The sequence below is a fragment of the Notamacropus eugenii genome, chromosome 3 (genome assembly GCF_028372415.1).
Source record: "Notamacropus eugenii isolate mMacEug1 chromosome 3, mMacEug1.pri_v2, whole genome shotgun sequence".
In the NCBI taxonomy this organism is placed as follows: Eukaryota; Metazoa; Chordata; class Mammalia; order Diprotodontia; family Macropodidae; genus Notamacropus; species Notamacropus eugenii.
In genome coordinates, this window is record NC_092874.1 from 49741524 (window position 1) to 49762808 (window position 21285).

Below are 21285 nucleotides of genomic sequence, written 5' to 3' on the forward strand. Positions count from 1 at the left end.
CTCCTAATTGGTGTCCTTGCCTCTGGCCTTGCCCAAGCTGCATCGCTGCTAAACTGATGTTCCTAAAGTACAGTGTGTCTGACCATTATATGCTTCTGGTCAGGAATGCTCAGTGGTTCTAGTCTAACTCTAGGTAAAAATTATGCATGGGCTCAAACAATTATTGCAAAGGATGACAAGGTGTGAATGGACCGTTACTGATAACAACGGTAGGAATACTCATATCCATGTGATCATGAGAATATAGACTGATATATAATGTCTTCATTGTCTTCCTTAACAAGGACATCACCAATATCTCTAAACGCCAATAACACACAGAGTACTTGTTACATTTTATTTTTGAGTTATAATATCTGCATTGTTACTATCATTATTTTTCATCTTGACAATACAATCACTCAATTATTCTGAACAACTTCAATAGGCAAGAATATTAAAATCTGTAATTCTGAATTTGTGTTTTCCCTAAATAAACTTTTGCTTTGCATTTTTTCTAAGTAAAGTAACTATTATTTTACACAAAATTTCTTACCTATGTATGCCACAGACATACCAAATGGAGCTTTCAAAGGAAAGCACTGTTTTACTCATAATATTTATTAAAGGAATAAATCTTTTATTCCGGACATATACTTGTGTAGCCATAAAAGATGGATGACAGTAATGTTAGTCATAAAGCTGAATGATTTTTAAAGTGATTTTCCTGGTAAAGTTAATTGAAACACTGGGTTCTAGGATTTCTGGTCCAGAGAGAAAAACAAAATCATAGAGGAAATGAGAATCCCCTCCCAAGAGACTTTATAGTAAAAGAGGAATTATTCCTGAATATTTATGGAGAAAATACAGAATTTTGCTATTTCTTCCTAAATATGGAGGAAATAGACACATGATTTAATTGAGGTACCCTTCAAAAGAATTTCATAATCAATTTCATAGCAAAATTCTTTCACATAAATTTAGAATCTTCAAAATATTCAATGATATAAAACATGTTACAAATCATCCAAAAGCAAAAGCCTGTATTCCTCTTTCCCAAAAATGGGTAATATTTTTGCTAGTGCAATAATATTATGCAAGCAGGGTGCAAACATCTGGTCACCAAATTCTTTGTTTTGACATATTCCCATACTTCTGGGAAAATAAAAATACAAAACTAGTAAAACCATTCCGTATACTCATGAAGTGTTTTCAGTGAAAACTGTTCAGCATTGGACTTCATTGCCACAGGAGCTTTTCTGGAATGTTCTACCTTCTTGATGGTCTTAACAGAGAGGGTAGATGTTATTTTTTTTAAATAGCAGATGGATGTATTCCTATTAGATCAGTCAAATCAATTTCTTCTACCCTTGTTCTAAGTTGGTACTTTAGATTTTCTGACTCACTAGTTTAACTGAAAAGTATTTTGATTTCCTAGGTTGACAGAATATGAAGACATGTTAACTATCCACTAGGAAAAAGAAAATTCCACCTTCCCTCATGTTCATTTTGAAGACATCAAGTAAAGAGAATATTACTGACATACCCTTATTCTTGTCTCTATGAATACCTACTAAGGAACATGTAGGAGTGCTTTCTTCTGTCAGCAATTGTAATCACCAGAAATGTCACTCTAACTACAGTGATTTTTTTCTCTTTTTCATTGTATCCTAAGGAGAACAGGCCTGTCATCAGTGGTCACCCAATACACTTGAGAGCCCCCATAAGAACTCACGCCAACTATGCAACCGCAGTGCTTTAAAGTCACAATTGTCTATGTGGACTGCCATAAAACAGTGTCCAACACTGTTATTACAGGATGACACATGAAATACAGTGAAAGACATGAAGACAGAAAAGCCGGTATCCAGGCTCACTTCTGTCTTTTACTAGCTGTGTGACCTTGGGGTTGAGCTCTGAGCCTCAGCTTATTCATTGGTTAAATGTGGATAGTATCATCTGCTCGATCTACCTCCTAGAGTTATTACAAGAATAACATACGTAAACAGTTCTTTTAAAAGAACTTTAAGAACTTGAAAAATTCTTAAAAAGAACTAGGTAAATCATGAAGTACCATACAAATTTATGGCTTTTATTATTATAACTGGGGCCTCTAGGTAGTCCAATGGATGGAGCCCCAGGCTTAGGGTCAGGAAGATGCCTCTTCCTCAGGTCAAATCCAACCTCAAACACTTACTAGCTGTGTGACCCTGAGCAAGTTTGCCTCAGTTTCCTCATCTGTAAAATGAGATGAAGAAGGAAATGGCAAAACCACTCTAGTATCTTTGCTAAGAAAACACCAAATGGGGTCATGAAGAGTCAGACACAACTGAGAAAGACTAAATAACAAAAAATTATAACTAATCTCTAATTCAGTTACCAAAAAATTAACCTCCTGAAATTAACCTATTGAATAGCAATCGATAACACAGCAATAAAGAATTCAACTAAATACTGCTTAAACTACTAAAGGTTCTTTAGAAATTACTGCAAATAAATGAAAAAAGGGAATTTTTGTAAAACTTAAATGCAGAAATATGAAATACAAAGCAATTAAGAAAAATAAAGACCAATAAATTTTAAATGGAATGAGAAACAGACAGATATTATAATAATACAAATGTCAGTGGTACCAAAATCTCAACATGTTCAAAAGACAGGTCTCTTTTAAATCAAGAAGCAAATGATACATTTTCATATTCTCCAAGTTCCACTGTATATCTGCAGCTTATGGTCTGCAGCGAATCTGGTCAGGCATAGCAAGAATTCATTCTCTGCGCAGGCTGATACCAGGAAAGCTTGATGAATAAGGTTTTCCTATTATATACTTTAAAAACCTCCAACAAATGACTCTAAGATTTATTTTCCGAATATTATCCACACAATGTACAAGGACTGAAAATTGTGACCATGGAATATGAATGAAATGTGTCAGGAGTCCAATTTTTATTAGGACAACTATAACTTTAACATTCCTGTTTAAAACCATCTCTAAATAATGGTCATGCACTCCTAATTGATATCAGGGTTTCCGTTTGATAAGAGATAAACAGAAAGCAACATAAGGTAAGCACACCTGTTGGAATCCTTCCGTGCCATATGCTGCCCTCATTTCCTCAAGTTCTCTGTTTAGCTCTTCAATCTCTTGCTGTTTCCCAGCCAATTCATTCTCCATCATCTCTAGTCGTTTCGAAGGAAACTGTGTTCCTTGCTCCGAGTAAGACTCACCAACTCCAAATTCTTCTTCCTAAATCAATTCAAGTTCCTTAAAAATCAGTACTTAAAGCATTCCTCAAGAGGAACTTATTCAAATTCTGATTTCCATATCATCTAAGAGCTTATTGACCTGCTGTGTGGTTAATGTAATTTGAACTTTGCAAGTTCTGACATAAAGAATAGTTGAAAATTCTGTTAATGTTAAGCTTTTTAACAAAAAACAAATGTCTTGTATGAGGTTAAAGGCATGTATACATCACAAAGATAGCACCACATAAAGAAGAAAAGACTGATTAGTAAGCTAGTAGACAAGTGCTCTTAGTATTAAACATTGTTATTATTATTAAATAACTGGTAATACTGTACCATTAATAAATTGGTAGGAATATCTGCTTGCACCAAACTGCAACCATTTACCTGTATAAGAACAATTTCTTAATATGTCATGAACTTAAAGAAAACAATCTATAGCTAATAGAAATATATTTTTTCTCTAGAAAACTTGTGACAAAAAATGCTTCATTAGTAATTTATTCAATTCAGACTAAATTTTTACAGATGCATGATAAGGATATGATAATGAACTGCAATTCAAAATAAGTACACTTTCCATTTCAGAAGGATAAAATATTTCAATTGTGATAAAAATAGTTAAGTTGTCTTAACAAAATTGTGTGAAACTAGTTCAGTTCTTATGAAACATCTCATCAAAATTTTTCTTTTCAATTGCTATATTTAAGGTACATTCATGCCACATCCCATTTCCAATCCAATGGCTTACTAGTGTTAGGTTAATATTACAACATTAATACAAATATTCAGGAGGCTGGTAGGAAGATGAAAATGATGTTAAGATGGAAGCTTACATAAAATTACTAAAGACAAGGCTTGGAACATCCTGCCAATCCTGCCTCTCTCCCCACCCCCACTTGCCCTACCAATCTTCACCCCTGCCCAATCTATTAAGAACATCCATCTCCACATGACTGTTTTTTTCCTTATTTCTGCCCTTTTGCAGGTCAACACAGGCTAATCTCCAGTGTTCTTCAACAGGAGCCACTACAGCTCTTCCCAAGAGTAGAAACATGAGCCAATAGAAGGATGGAGTGGCACTATTCAACAGAACTAGGAAAGTTAGGAAGGAAGAGTTTGGGGGAAAACATGAGGACACATGGAAAGAAAAGGATGAGAACAGGGCAGAAAAATCTGGGGTGGGGACTGATGGACAGAACAGCTATTTCTAGCTTTTAAAAGAGTGCCACGTGATCAATGTGTGGATCTGCTTTGTGTGACTACACTTTTCTTATTATAAGGGAGGAAGGCAGCTTTTTTGCTGGGGCATTTTGGAGAGGTGGTGATAGTGATCTCTAAAAGAAGAAAAAGAAAAGAAAAAAAGGTGGATGAATAATTTAAAAAATAAACAGAAGAGAACTGAAGGGCAATGCAGATACGGAGGGCAGTGTTGGACTTTCATCTTAAATCTGAAGCACAGGAAAAACACCCAAGCAGTCCATAGTAGACAGTCATAGATTTACATGAAGTCCCCTTCGTAGAGAAATCCTTGTGTTTGTGGGTGCTTGTCATGACCACAATGATAAAAAGGATTTTGTCTGAAAAGATCACATTAGGTGTTTCTGCTGCTCTAACTTGGGCAGTGAGCAACAATGACCTGATCTGGCATAGGTGGACTTAATGCGGTTTGGCTGAATCTCAAAGAAGTTCCAAATGAGGTTCATTTATGCAGGCAAAAAATGATTAACTTCAAAATACCAAAAGAAATAAGATTTGTTATCCAAGGATGTAATTTCACACTATGATACTTGTCTGCTTAAGAATTTCAAGGGGGTCCCTACTATCTAATTATAGATAGGTCTTCATTGCTAAGAGGAATTCTTATATCTCTTATTTTATTAACTCCATATTATCCTTCCCAAACCTTGTCCCTTTCTCTAGCTCAACCTTTCTTTCTTATCACTCTCAGATGGAGCTGATCCCTACTTCTTTTTGTTGAGATCAAGGTCATAAAAATTCCTTAAACTTCTGTTTTCATTCACTTCAAGCAACACCAAATGATTTAAAATACTGTTATCATTTTCTGTAGCATGTTTTCTGTACACAATAAGAATGCAGAAAATTTCTCAAAGGAGCCAAGATAAAGATTGCCTCACAAGTTGTTAGTAAGAGGACCAAGATATTTTTTCATACCAAATCTATAAAGTCCCCATTACTACATTTTTTGTTTTTGCATTTAAACATTCAAATTTGTCTTGAGGGGTTTTGTTTAACTCTTCTCTCTGTTAGGATGATGATAAATTTTTAGCAGCACTTCACTGGTCCTACAGTATGCAAATCAAGGACAAATTTGCAAATAAATATCCAGATTTTCCAGTACTAATTTCCCTTTCTATAAGTATTTTTTAAGCAAAAAAAAAAAAATTAGCACTTTTTAATCATGTTCTCATCATTTCATATCTCAGCTCAAATACTAAATAAATGCTTCTATACAAACAAAATTCTTAAAAACTTAAATTTTCATTCCCCTTACAGCCTACAATTAATTTAAAGTGGTTGATTTTTCTTCCCAAAGTAACACCATGAGGCTTTTTTAATTAAACACCGAAGGAAATGAATATTCTTAAGTGTTTAGGTCAATGGATCTAAATTGAAGGGCTGAACCATTCAGATAAAAAATACTATTTTCTATGTCTCTGGGCCAAAGAAAATAATAAAATCAAAGAAAGGTAAATGAAATCACAAAATGATGTATGTTTACATGTCACTGATGTAGAAACAAGATATTTCTTACAATTATGCAATTTCTAGATCAGCTTTACTATCTAAAAAGAGTAACCATATCTCAACACTTTTTCAAAATAAAAAATTAACATAATTAACAAGAATTCAAGCAGACATTAAATATTAAGAGAGAATTACAGAGCATATTCTACTTCACGTACATGTAGCAATCTTTCAGTTGTCACTTATACTAGGAATACAATAATAGGAGATATATATGTGTATATGTAGACGTGTGTATACATACATGTTGGTACGTACATATATACACACACAACCACATAAATGGAAAATACAGAAACAATAATGGAAGGTCTAAGTGAATAAGACTGAAACGAGTCAAATAGATTTACTACTTTAACAATTTCAAGAGAGACCATAAGATAAAATAATTTAAAATGTTTTTTTAAATTTATCATCTTATGATATACTTTAAAAATAAAGTGGGGGAAGGGTTTGAGCCACTAGAAATATTTAAAACTCTTAGTTCAACTTTTTGATATCTGAAACACCAAGATCATTTAATCTTACCTCTGAACTATAATCATCCGTAGTAGTTGAAATTTCACTTTCCATCTAAAATTAAAACAAACAAAAATGTTATAATGTGTTTACTATTTTTATACTTTACTATAATTAACACGTAGAAAGTTTAAAAATCTCTAAAAACAAGTCAAGTGTTTTAAATTCTCATAACCTGATCTGAAAATTACGAATGTCTTTCAACATGGTGAGATGTTCGAGACTTATCATGAGGTATTTTCACCAAGGGCAGCTAGGCTAGAGGCCTTGACCTGGAGTCTGGAAGAGTCATCTTCCTGAATTCAAACCTGGCCTCAGACACATACTAGCTGCATGATCCTGGACAAGTCACTCAATCTGTTTGCCTCCATTTCCTCAGCTGTAAAACGAGCTGGAGAAGGAAATGGCAAACCCCTCCAGCACTTCTGCCAGGAAAACCCAAAACGGGAGCGTGAAGAGCTGGATGTGACTGAAATGACTTAACAACAAAAAGGTTTTTATTAAATATATAATACCATAGATTACTTCCATTTACAATGCCTAGGACAGTGTTCTATACCATCCAATTGAACAAAGGATTAGTGTACATTGCATAGATTAAAAAATAAATCACATTCTATTGATCTTTACCTAAAGGAAACTTAGAAAGCTGCTTTCACAGAAGTCTCACTACTTTGACAGGAAGAACTACAGAAATTTAGAGTTGAAGGGAATTTTGAAATGAACTAATTTTTTTAAAAAAGATGGTTTATTCATTCAACAAACATTTATAAAATGCCCTTCATCTTAGTCTATTAAAATCTTTATCCTGCCTGTGCTATCAGAAAAACCTGGACTTCCACGAGCTGATGCAAAATGAAACGTACAGTGTACAAAGTAACAGTAATATTCTAAGATGATCAGCTGTGAAGGATTTTGCTATTCTCAGTAATATGATGATCCAAGACACCTAGAAAGGTCTTATGATGAAAAATGGTATCCATCCCCAAAGAAGGAACTGACGGTTGCTAAAACTTGCAGCCCTTGTCTGCACTTGGTGGTGTCTCATTGTTCATCTTTCCATTCCCAGTGCTGAGAGTGCCCGAGCTAAGGCACCCTACCACCCAAATCCCCAGGTCCACTTCTGCCCGGGGCTCCTCCCAGCACCTCCATTCCTTCCCGTCACTGCATGGCTCCCTGCTCCCCCCTCCTGTAGTTCTCCCTCGCCCTGCTCTGCAGCCAGTTTCTCAGTCCCCATCTCCCTTGCTCCCTCCTTGGGGCGATCCCAGACGCTGCTCTTCTCCACGCAGATGCCCAGAAACTTCACGTTTTCCTACCACTTTGTTATTATCGGGCATCAGTTGCTCCCAGAACAGTATTTCATCTATTTCCCCCTGAAACAAAATGACTTGCAGAGCCATAGAAGCCTCCAGGAAAACAACCAGGGTGAGTGAAAGAAGAGAGAGGAGTGGTGGAGACTCATTCCGCCTACAAGTGTGCTCACCGCCTTTCTAGCCTTCCAGGTTTGTAACTTTGGCACTATACTTGACTCCTTAATCTCTCCTACCCCACATTTCCTATCACTGGCCAAATATTTCTGTTTCTAGTTACACATCTTAGCATACAACCCTTTCTCGAGACTCACACAGCCTCCACCTTAATTCAGGCCCTCACTACTTTTCACCTAGATTCATTGGTTTTTGCCTGTCAGATAATATGGAAGAGCTCTGTTTAGCTTTTAAAGCTCCTTTCTTTTTAACTGGCCCCGCCTGTCTCTCTGGTCTCCCAGAACCTTCTTTACGCTGCTGATTCTTGTCTTGCAGCCTGGGCCCTGGCCCTCCCACAGGCCTACGATGCATTGTCCCTCCTCACTGTGGCCTAAGAGAATCCCTTCATTTCTTTAACACACATATAAAGCAGCATCTTCTGCAGGAAGCCTTTTCTGATCTCTCCAACCGCTGTCTTCTCAAATTACTTTGTATTTAACTAATTTGCATTCATTTTCCTTATGTTTATTCTAAATGTTTGTACATATTCTTGTTGTCTCCCCGTCAGAATATAAGCTCCTTAAGAGTAGAGATTGCTTCATTCTTTCTATTTCTATTCCAAGCACCAAGCATGCTGTAGGCATTTAATAAATACTTGATGAATCATTGACTGACTGACTGATACGGAGACAGGCAAGTATACAGGATGTAACTTACAACAATTTAAAACCTGTCAAGCCTAACTTGAACGACTACCACTACCACTTCAGTATAGGGAAGCTTGGTGGTGCAGTGGATAGAGCATGGGGCCTGGAGTCAGAAACACTGCTCATCCTGGCTTCAAATCCAATCTCAGGCACTTCCTAGCTAAGTGACCCTGGGAAAGTCACTTAACCCTGTGTTTGCCTCAGTTTCTCATCTGTAAAATGAGCTAGACAAGGAAATGGCAAACCACTCTAGGATCTTTACCAAGAAAACCCCAAGTGAGGTCACGAAGAGTGGGCTATGACTGAAAACAACTGAACAAATACACATGTGTATGCATATAGACACATACATGCATGTCTATCACATAGGCACATCAAGTTTATGTTCATACGTATACATATAGACAAAATACACATTTTATGGAGGCAGCTAGGTAGTTCAGTGGATAGAGCACTGGGGCTGGAGTCAGGAAACCCTAAGTTAAAATCTGGCCTCAGATACTCACTGGCTGAGTGACCCTGGGCAAGTCACTTAACCTCTATGTGTCTTAATCTACTGGAGAAGGAAATGGCTACCCACTCCGGTACCTTTGCCACGAAAGCCTTATATGGGGGTCACAAAAAGTTGGACATGACTAAATGATTGAACAACTAACCACTTCTGGGATTCATCTAAATATAAGTGATACTTTCAGAAGGAATCTATAAAGAATTACTAAAGTTTGAAAGTCCTGCACAAATGAAAGACTCTGCAGTATGGGTGGTAATTTCATAAATGCTATTCATCAAAGGCAAGAGTTTTAGTTGGCATGCAATAAATGAATTTGAATTTATGGGCCACAGCTTACATAATAAAAATGGCACCTGGACAGTGAAGCAGTATGCATAATAATGGCTAAAAAGAATAGATTTGCCAGTAGCTGGACAAATGTAATCAAAAGGGCATACTAATAAAACTGATGTTATATAATGCCTTACAATTATTTTCTAGTTTTTCAGAATAAAACTGGAAAATAATTGTAAGGCATTATATAACATCAGTTTTATTCTCAAAACACTCTATTATCATCTCCTTTTTACATACATAGAGAAACTGAGGTAAATAAGATTAAGTGGCTTGTTTGGGGCAGAATTTGAACTTAGGTCTTCCAGACTTCATCCACATCCAACACTATCCACAGTGTCACGGCTGCTTTTAAGGTGAGTGTTTAAAACGAGAAGGGAAAGGGAAAGTCAAGCTTGACACAGAATGGAACAACAGTAGTGGCACCTACACAATCACAACAGCCAAGGTGTAAGAAAGAAGCCAGAAATAAAATTGATAGCTCCAAAAGCTGCAACAAGTACACAATGGCATACAAAGTGTGGGTGACAAGCAAAACTGACTAGTGACCCCAATGTCAGAAGGTAAATTTGACTTCATAATTGCCAGTGAGGGGAGATAAGACTTAGATCTAGAATACTTTCTGGAAGCACACATCTTATTCAAAAGGAAAAGAATGGGGAGAGTGCTGATTTTAAGAGAATATACTTATATTTTCTTCACCTGCGCTAGGTGGAGCAGTAGATAAGACTGCTGAATCCCTTGGCAAGTCACTTAACCTCTGGTCTGCTTCATTTTCCTCATCTCCCAGGGCTGCTGTGGGATAATACTTATAAAGCACTTGGCAAACCTTACAGTGCTGTATACATGCTAGCTATTATTCTTATACTTATTATTGGAGGAAATCTATAAGCCAGAAGGGGGAAACATGGATGAGGATCAGCAGGGGCAGGGGTTGACGTAAACCTCAAAAACTTGGTTTCAAATTAGGAACATAATCGAGAAGTCTTCAGCGTAAAACTGAACTTGACTGATGAGTCTTCGGGGCATCCACACTGATTCTCCTTCCTTCCACAATCATAGATATCCTTATTTGTTTCTATACTTTAGAGCTAATCCCTCACTAAGGCACCAGTGAGACAAAAAGTTAGAAAGGTAGAACTGAAAACACTTTGCCTTAATTAGATGTGTGAATATTAGTTCCTGGAAGGAACTGATTATTTTTCCTTTTTCTTTATGTCCCCAGCATTTGGCACAATAGTTCATGCTTAATAAATACCTGTTGATTAAGGGAAATTAAAGTCTCAAATACATGTGACTAGAAAGGGAGTGGTGTCCTATAGAGAAAAAGGGGGTAGGTGGAGGTGGGCAAGGAAAGACAAGTTCTGTTTTGGACGCAGAAAAGTTGAGAAGCCTACAAAACATCCCAGAAGGGGAGAGGAAACACAAACCATGATCTACTGAAAGCGCTCTGCCACACACTATCTATATCTCTCAACCTACCGAGCCCTCAGATAGGACTAAATCATTTCTGGCCCTTCAAGAGTCATCTGCTAATTCTACATCTCTTTCAAACTATTCTAGAGTCTGGATTAAATGAGATGTATGTGTAGTACTTAGCAAAGCTAAAAGTGTCACCTAAGTATTAGTTATTATTCAAAATAATTTCATAGCAAAGTATGGTGGAAAAGTAAGTCCCACTTCTACCACTGATTAGCTGGGCAAGCACCTTCAGCTCTATAAGCCTCAGTTTCCTCATCTGAAAGAGGGAGATAACAACATTTTGTACAATACAACCTACTTTATGAGACTGTGGGAAGAAATGCACTTTGGAAATTTACTCTAAAACTGGTTAGTGTAAGTAAGCTTTTGCGTGTGTGTTCGTCCTTCGTTGCCGAAGAAGACCATGTCATCAGAGAAATAATGACATGACTTGCACTTGACTTTGTTTTCAATGAGGGAGGGTTGGGCAGGTCATCAGCCTCACTTCTCCTCCAGAGCCATCTGAATCCAGTGACCGGATATTCATCAGGATGACTGGAGATGACCCAGGATGAGGCAACTGGGGTTACGTGACTTACCCAAGGTCACACAGCTAGTGAGTGTCAAGTGTCTGAGGTGAGATTTGAACTCAGGTCCTCTTGACTCCTGCACTGGTGCTCTATCCATTGCACCACCTAGCTGCCCCTAAGTAAGCTTTTATTGTGTTGGTGAATCTCCAAGAGACACTAGAAATAGGTTGAAGGTCTTTAGTTTGAACTTGTAATATGAAAATATTATCATGGGATCTTTAGAATTTAGAGATGTTAAAAAATGTAAAAAAAAAAGATGTAAAAAAAAAAAACAAAAACCTGTCAGTGTGCTGCCAGAAAGCAGAAATAAGGAGTATTTTTTCAGTTCTGTATCTGCAACTATAATAACAACTCCTCTGATTTGCTTGGAGTTTTTAAAAGTTTAGAACATAACATTAACTTTTCTCTCAAAACAACTGTGGCAAAATCGCAGGACCATAAACGCAGAGATAGGTGAGCCCTTAGAGACCCTCTAGTCCAATGCCCTCAGGATTATCCCTCTTTTAAAAAAGCAGAGGCTGCCTATCCACCAAGGGTCAGAGCTGAGACTAGAACTCAGATCTCCTAATTCTAAGCCTGGTGCTTTTTCATTTATACTTTGAACACTTATACATGCATTTAAGAGTCCCCCACATTCAAATGAACACATAACCCTGGGTTTTCAAGCCTCTCCTAACAAATAGTAAAAAGACATGACTCCCAGCTCTGCTTCTGATTTTCTCTGGAACTTCCCTGGGCACCTGGGCTCTACTTCTCCTGAAACACCATGTGGTCATGCCAGCTTCCTTATCCCCCTGGATCTCCATATTGGAGAGAGCCTGGGCCAGCCCACCTCCATTCCCTTTCTGGCTCTGCTCCTGACTCTCTCACCATTATTCCCACCCTCCCTCCTCACTTTTCACTTCCCTTTTGTATGGTGCTATGCAGCTCCTCAATGAGGGCAGGGATGGTCTTTCTTTTAACTCAGATCTGTATCTCCAGTACCTGCTTCCTCCAAGGCCTGACTTGTGGCTGTTCTCTGGGTAAATGACTAAACCTCTCAAAGTCTCAGCTTCTTACTCTGCCCTGGGGAGGTTTCTAAAAGAAGCACAAACTAGAGACCTGATAAATACCCTAAAGGGGTTGGACGATATTTTTTTTCCCCAAGCAGCAACATCCCGTCCCTTGGCTTGGCAGATAATACTAGAAACCTAAAAGAGCAGCAGCTGATGCATTTTTTACAACAAAACTGCAGGACAGTAAAATGCTGGTTCTATAGGGTGCCTAGGTAAAAAGGCCCTGGCTCTGGGCTTCTGGAGGAAACAGGAGAGCTTCAAACTGTTCAGGAGAAAATTCCCAGTACCTTCATAAAAATCCCATATCCTGAAAAAGACCTTGGATTTTTTTGGGGGGAGGGGTGTTCAGTTGCAAGACCTTGCTTGACTAAACTGTTACCTTTTCCTATCAATATGTATGAGGTGGGATTATAAAAGAACAATTTCATTTTTGAATTAGCACAAATTTAAATTTCCAAATGAGGCTTCAAGGAGTCATCTTGGGAGGATACAATTATTCCAACTACAATGCTACTGTTCAAAAATATTTTTTCTAACTCTTTTTTTGGAACTGACATCGAGGCTTAGCACACTGTCATTGGTGGCTGGTATTCGGTCCTTTGACAAAGGAGAATCTATTGGAAAAATCACTGGTATTGGAATAAAAGTACTGAGGGTTCAAATCACTGGTTCAAGCCTCTGGCTCCGTGTCTCAGAACCTCAGTTTCCTCGTATGTAAAAATGAAGACAATAATACTTGTACTACCAACCACAAGATTGTGAAAATGGCACTTTGAATTGGGTTTTACTTCGATGGCAAGCACACATGGGAATGTCATATGCAGGATGGGCTAGTCAGTATAAAGAGGTTTTTGTGAAGAAGGCTGGCATATATATATAGTAATGGACTTTTAAACTCCTTAAGGATTAAAAGAAGCATCCTGTTTTTAAAAAAAAAATTATTTTCATTTGTCAACATTCACTTCCACAAAATTTTGAATTTCAAATTTTCTCTCCATCTCTACCCTCCCCCAACCCCAGGACAGCATGTAATCTGATTACCCTCTCCTCCAATCTACCCGCCCTTCTCTCAGCACTTCCTCCTTTATCCCCTTCCCTTCTATTTTCCTGTAGGGCAAGATAAATTTCTATACCCCATTGCCCATATATCTTACTTCCTAATTGCATGCAAAAACAATTTTTAACACTCTTTTTAAAGATTTGAGTTCTACATTCTCTCCCATCTCTCATCCCTATCCACCTTCATTGAGAAGGTAAGCAATTCGATAAAGGTTATATATGTGTAGTCATACAAAACATTTCCCTGACAGTCACGTAGTAAAAGACTAACTATATTTCCCTCTATCCTGTCCTGCCCTCCATTTATTCTATTCTCTCCCTTCACCTGTCCCTCTACCAAAGTGTTTGCTTCTGATTTTCACTTTCCCTAGTCTGCAAACCCTTCTATTATACCCCTCCCTTCTCTCCTTCCCCCCTACTTTACTATATGGTAAGACAAACTTCCATACCCATCTGAGCATGCACATTATTCCTTCCTGAAGCCAAATCCGATGAAAGTAAGGCTCACTTATTCCCTCTCACTTTCCCCCTCATTCGCTCCATTGTAAAAGTTCTTTCTTGTCTCTTTTATGTGAGATGATTTACTATACTGTAGCTCTCCCTTTCTCTTTTTCCCAGTACATTCCTCGCAACTCTGAATTTTCTTTTTTAGATATCACCCCTTCATATTCAGCTCACCCTGTGCCCTCTCTCTTTTTTTTTCTTGTTACAGTATTCTGCATTCCAGACTAAAATTCCCCCGATTATCCTCTGAATCAGGAGGAAAATATAACTCCTTTGATACCATACATCCTGGAAGAAGTCAGCGTTAGTGTTCTGTTTTACCTCCAAAGATAACACCCTAGATACCTGATTCTCAAATTTTGCTGACACCATAGCAACCCCGGTGAAATTTTAAAATTCTGAGGGAAACATGGACACAAACACCACAGGAAATGAGGATGGTGGTGTTAAATCTAATTCCAATGTTTAAGAAATTGTGCCTAAAAAGTATACACATCCCACTTTGAAGTAACTATGGTAATTTAAGAACAAAATAAAAAAACTTTTTTTTTCACTTCATGTGCATTATTTTTTCAAATAGTTATTACTAAGTTGTTAGGATAGGAATACTTATGAAGTTGTTTGGAACTAAGTACTTAATACGCAATACAAATACTTAATAAGTACTGGGTATTTCTTCTGGCCTAGAGAGCACTCTGAGACAACACAAAGTTTGAGAGCCTTTGCTCCAGATACTGAGAAGTGGAACAAGGAAAATTCTTCTCACACACAAGTTTTTGTAGCTACACCTACAAACATACTCAAAATATGACAATGGGTGAAAGGAGATATGCTATTTCATTTAATGAAAATGCTAATTAGTTAGCTATTAAATTTTGTTTTTTTAAACCTTATTAAGGCTATTAAGCAATCCAAATTATTGCAAAATTAGTTCAATTGCTACTTAAATGTAAAAAGATGTTACAATTTTATCAAGTTAATAAAACGTCAACTTAAGAAATTTAATTTCTCCAATGGATCTAATATAGATAAATGAGTTATAAATTTGTATCTCTCAGACTAATTTGAAAAAGACGTCAGGTCTAAACACTATTTGTCCACAGCTGAGGTAAGTGTAGTAGGTACATGACCCTGACAACAAGCCTCATGCTACACCCAGATGGGAAAATACGATGCCAACTCTGTATAAAACTACTTAGGTGTCTTCCTTTCCATTCTAAGTAACCACTAGCCTATAATGTCCTTGAATGAGCAGATAAAAAGGGAACCAACCAGAATTGGGCCATTTATTTTTATGATGACTGTTTCAGTGAGGATCAGAGGCATTTCCCAAAAGTAGTCAGATGAAAAGTACATTAACACAGAAAAAGACCAAAAACAGTTCAGAAAGAGTCACAGAATGATTTTGTTATCATTTTATATATGAATTTAATATGTCTCTTTAAAAAACAATGTATATAACAGGAGTTCAAGGCTTTGTGTATAATCAACTTTTTTGTTCTCATTTGCATATTTAAATGCTTGCTGATAACTTTTCATAGTAAAAAGCAAAACATTTTTAAAAGAAAGTACAGGTATTGCTTACGTAAGAAATATGAATATCCAAACGGGATCAAAGAAGCAAGGAATTCAGAGGTGAAAGTGACCTTACAGATTATCAGGGTTATTAAGCTCTTAATTTTAAAGATAAGAAAGTGGAAGCTCAGACAAGTTAAGTGACTTACCCTAGCTCACAGAGCTAGAAGTTGAACTTGAATTCTCTGAATCTTCTGTCCCTCAAAAACTCCCCTTCCCACCTTATAAAATTGCATTTCTTTCTTTTCCAAGCAAAAGAAACACTATTATTCCTTTTAAAAAAGTATATAGGACACTTTATCATATTGAAATAATTATTTCTAACTCCATCCATCTCCTGTGGTAAAATACAAAAAATCTACAAGCAACTTTATAGATGCAAACAACTTTACTGGTTTTCTATTATATTTACGATCTTGAACTACTTTTGAAAAAAACTTCATTTTCCACCATTAGTTGTTTTGTAGCTATTTTCAACAAAAGAATATCTGTGTATTTAGCTTATCTGAAAAATGAATGTTATGTAATAAAAACAAAAAACATCAATAAAAGTTGAAAAGAAAAAAAATCCAATGTGTGTTTGTATTTTACAAAGAAGGACACTCATTTTTAAGTATGACCACTTGTGAAATTAAAGAAATAAAGAAAATATTAAATGGTACCAAAATGAGTAAGGGATGTTACTGTTGTTATCATTACAAAAGTTTCATTCAAAAATCTTTTTCAATCTGGATACTTACTTCAATAGTGTAGGACTGGTCATGTTTGATTATTTCTCCAGTATGTAAAGTTCTTGTTATATCAGGAGTCACTGATGCTCCTCTCTGAGAACTAGTCATGTACAACTCATCACTCTGTGACTGATCAATACTAGAAGTATGTGAAGATTCTTCACATTTTTTAGCTGATGGCTTTTTCTTCCCTTTCTGCTGTTTGGAAGAATTCTGTGCCTCAGCCCGAGCTTTCTTTAGCTGATACTGGGCAAGCTACATTAAAAAAAAAAAAAAAGAATTAATTTGGAAAATTTCCTATTTTATTGCCAATAAGTTCTATCATATAAAAGCTTCTGACTCACTTCTTAAAGGATCAAAATAATGATATTAAGATATTAAAATGCTACAAAATTAAAAATATATATTCTGAATGAATTTCAACATAAGCTTAATCAATTACAAATAAAATGAAATAATAAATAATAAATTTTTGACAGTCAAAGATTTCACACTACACTCAATAACTAGCACAGTGATCTGTACACAGTAGGAGCTTAATAAGCATATGTTATAATGTAGTGTTGAAATTTAATGTAGGCCCACTCAAGGATAAAATTTTGGGAAGCATACTTTTAAAATCTATTAAGTCAAAGCACAAAATCAACACTACATTTTAAAATAATTCAATATATAATTCGACTCGACAAGCACTTAGGTATCTACTATGTCCAAGGCACATGGAGATGGGATGGGGATGGAGGACACCAAGAAAAAAATGAAAAATATTCCCTTTCCTCAAGAAGCTTAATATGTATACAAACTAATTTGAGAAGGGAGAGAATGCTAAAATTCGAGGAATCAAGAAAACCTTCCTTTTTGTAGGAGGTGGTGCCTAAGCTATACCTTGGGGAAGTTAAGGATTCTAAGCATCAGAGAGGAATCAGCAAGTATTGCATGACTAGGCCTGTGCAAAAGCAGAGTCGCAGAGGTTCAGGGAAAAAGTACATACATGAGTTTGGCAAAAATGAATCATGTAAGGAAAATGCAAAAGGTGCCTAGAAGTTACACCATAAGCAGGCTTTAAAGACCAATCAATTCATCAACAAGACTTAGTAGATATAATAAGTATACCTTGGGATATACCCATGCTTAGCAAGCAGGAGGCAGAAGATGATCTAGCGGGAAAATGAGAAAGAACAGCCCCGGAAGAGGGAAATCCAGAGAAAGCAGCTAACTAACAAAGAACATTTCACCAATTGTTAAGCTCCCCAAAAGAGAGCCAGGGAAAAGTATGACTTGTTATTGAAACCATTCCATCTTATTCCCTTGTGAGGGTGAAGTATTCAAATGATGGCTAAACTCAGGGTTTCAAGAGTGGTAACAAGGACATAAATGGACAGGGTTATATATAACTCAAGCTCCAGGCCCCACTTTAGGAAAACTGAAGACACAGAAGAGATGACTTACGAAACAAGTTTAGGAACCAATTCTCTTTATAAAGGGATTTAGCTGCAAAGTTCCTTTCATACTTCCCAGATACATGTAACTGTGGATCATTAACTATTACACACAGACACAAAAACTCGAAGAGAAAATGTTAGAGGAGGCATTACCAAGGAAAACGTCACCTGAAGCAGAGATAACACAGCTGAAATTATAATATAACTGCAGGAACTGACTTCACAAAAATAAATTTTGCAGTTCTTCTCCAGTTAAGTACTGCTGTAGCATCTCTAGGCATACCTTACTTTCACACAATGACTGCAACTGAAGATATTTAAATCAAGGATTTTAAAATTTTATGTCGAAACATCTTCAGTGCAAATGACTATTTAAGAGGATACTAAAATTAGAAGAAATGTTGAGCTTTGCATATAAGTGACCATGGATTTCTGAAGGCCTCAAGTTTTTCAGCAACCTGGAAATGCTTTAAGAATGGCCCCATGACCCCAATGGCCCACCACAAAGTTACCAGGAGGAAGAGCAAGTTTTGTCCCACAGCAACACAAAAGAGTTTCTCCTAAGATATGAAGAGGAAGAAGGAAAGCAGGGGCTGGGGATTTGATGTGTGTCCATGAGAGAGTATCATCACCAACAAAATTACAGATCCCTGAAGTGATGAAATTGGATTTTTAGGACATGTCCTTGGTAAATTAGATGATGTCATATGAGATGATCATGACCTTCCAGGACATGGCCTATGATGCCTTTGTCAAAATTCGGCGGCTATTTGGAACACAGGTCTGACTCAGTGTGGCAAAGGTTACCTTCTTCTTGTAAGAACTTCATCATCATTTGAAAAGAAATGAAATAGTTAAAGGGGAATTACTTACCTTAGAAGGTAAGATGAAAGCATAAGTGTGGCTTCAGCCTGCCTTATGGACAATCTTTTTTTCTGACTGATTTACCTTTTAGGGCTCAGGCACACTAATCATGAGGTTTTACAAATCCCTGTATAGAAGTCCTTTTTACTTGAGAATAATTTCTTTTACAAATTTAAACTTGTTTTCTTTGTCTGACTAGCTTTGGGCAAAATTGGGACTCATGGCAAGAAAATTTCTGTCCCTAAGATTTCAACTCTGAATACTTTAAGAGGGAATGGAGATATTTCTGTCTAAATATCGAGAAGAATGATCTCTGAGGTGAGACCTTGGATATCTTTCATGCCTTCTTGTAGACAAAATGGAAAGAAATGAGCTAAATAAGAGTACATTTACACCAAGCGTTCTTAATCTGGACTCAAAGAATTTGTTTTGTAAATATTTTGAATGGTGTATTTCAATGTAATTGATTTTCTTGTAATCCTTTGTATTTTCTTGTATGCATTTAAAAACATTATTTTGAAAAGATATGTAGGTTTCACCAGACTGTCAGGGGGCTCAAGATACAAAAAAGGTTAAGAACCTCTGACAGATTTCACAACTGGCTGAATGGCTATCAGCCTAGAAAAAGGTCCACAGTAGAGCATCTAGAGATCTGTGACTGGCCCCATGCTATTTAACATTGTTTAAAAAAATAAATGGTTGGGATGAAAGCATAGGAGGTATACAGATCAAATCTACAAATGAAGAAATCATGGGAAGATGGCATAGAGGTTTCCGAGGGGCAGCTATCCTGCTACTCCCACCATCCCTGCAACCCTTGTGGCTGCTATACGTTAGGTATGCAGTTTCTAAAGTTAACCCCATGTTAGTGTCCTGGGAGAATCTCATAACCACAGGGAGTTGAGGCCTATAAATAAGACTAGCTTCAAGGTCCAAGAAAGTGAGGGGATGACAGTAGAGTAATGGAAAGCTTGGGGGACAAGAAAGGACAGAAAATAATAAAAATTAATACTGCACAAGAGGACAGAGCTAATAAAGAAAAGGAGTAAGAAAAGGGGAGAGCACAGACTCAAATGCAAAGGCTTTTCGAAATACTCTTCTTCAAGACCTCTTCCTTTAGGGTACCTAAATCTAGTGCCCTATCTACTATGCCACACTACCCCTCAAGTAAAAGGTAGGTCAATTTTAAAACTGCATTAAAAAATTTTTTTTTGTGAAGAGCAGTAGCTGTAGAGAGGTACCGAAGGTTGAGGACTGAAAAAGGACATCCGATTTAAGTTAAACTGCCACTGGTGACTTTTTGAAAGGGCAGTTTCAGTAAAGGGAGTGAAGAAGCAGAGGCAGAAAATGAAGATACCTTTTTCTTGGAGCCTGACACTGAAAGCGGTGGGGGAAGAAAGGAAGGAAGGGAAGTGTGAAATGAAAGTTAAGGCATGTTTGTAGACAGCAGTGACAAGTCAGGGGAAAGGAGAATGAAGGTGAGCAAGCTTTGGGAAGATATTGGAGAGAGAGAATGGAAACTCAAGGCGGAGTGTGGGGGGGTGCCAAACAAGAGCAGAAAGTGGCAAAGTCTGGTCAGAGACCACGGTGCCAGGGCAAGGATAGAGAAAGTCTGGCCACAGAAGGGAGGGGCACTGGAGAGGGCCTACAAAGGCTCAGAGGAATCTAGGCAGCAGTCAGAGAATGTGAAGTTCCAGACAAGAGGGGCAAGAAACGAGAGGAGACTAATGTGGAGCCTAGACAAAGCAGAGCATTTCTTTCTAAGAAAACTATGGATTTTGGGGATGGAGGGCTAGTATCACCGGCTTTCCCATGACATAGGCACTGGCACAGAAGGATAATTTCTGAGCATACGAAGAACTAGCCAAGCAGATTCCACACATTTATTCTGGGCAGCTATGGCCAACTGATTCTATGGCCATAGAATCAGAAATGAATGAATGGAAAAGCCCAACTCAAAAAAGAATTTTAAGCAGAAAGGGCCTTAGGAGAGTAAGCAGATATTCTGGGAAGAAGGCTATGAGAATTCCGATCTTTTTCTACCTCTGAGGACAGAATAGTAGAGGAAGATGAGATGGACTGTAGTGCTTCACAGGAAATTCTCTTTAGATACTTAAAAGGTCGACATGTTCTTATTATGGAACTGAGTAAAGTGAAGGAAACCTGTAGTTTTCTAGCTGTCTGAGGGCTGGGGATTTGGGGACGCCAGTAAATAAGGAAAAATGATAGTAGCATGAAATCTGAAAGAAGAAGTGATGAGCCAAACTAATGAATAAAAAAAGGTTACAGGGCAAGAGTGCTTCTAGGAGCTTACAACTTATAAAAACTATCCTCTGATCCAGACCACCTTTTCTTTCAGGACAGTGCAGTTATAAATCCAAATTTAAGTCAGAATACAAATTTTGAAATAATTATATGTTTAGTGAGGTCTTGCCTTGCTCACTCTGACTCACAAGTTGTTGGGAGTTACAGGT

The 21285-nt window shown here is 37.2% G+C and overlaps 1 protein-coding gene and 1 long non-coding RNA gene across 15 annotated transcripts in view; one reads left to right on the forward strand and one right to left on the reverse strand.

Moving 5' to 3' along the window:
- LOC140530919 (uncharacterized) overlaps positions 1–21285 on the forward strand; it is a 949813-nt gene that overhangs the window by 244990 nt on the left and 683538 nt on the right. The gene's annotated exons all lie outside the window — the stretch shown is intronic.
- The window catches only part of LOC140530911 (A-kinase anchor protein 9-like), a 100173-nt gene that overhangs the window by 68219 nt on the left and 10669 nt on the right, over positions 1–21285 (reverse strand). For 8 of the 11 annotated variants that reach the window (XM_072650036.1, XM_072650040.1, XM_072650035.1 and 5 more), the window contains exons 2-5: positions 16515–16760; positions 6523–6567; positions 3562–3612; positions 3056–3226 (exon numbers count right to left, since the gene is read on the reverse strand). In XM_072650036.1, coding sequence (XP_072506137.1) covers positions 3056–3226; positions 3562–3612; positions 6523–6567; positions 16515–16760 — 513 coding nt within the window. The remainder of the gene's footprint in view (positions 1–3055; positions 3227–3561; positions 3613–6522; positions 6568–16514; positions 16761–21285) is intronic. The other 3 variants (XM_072650042.1, XM_072650037.1, XM_072650043.1) reach the window with 3 other exon arrangements.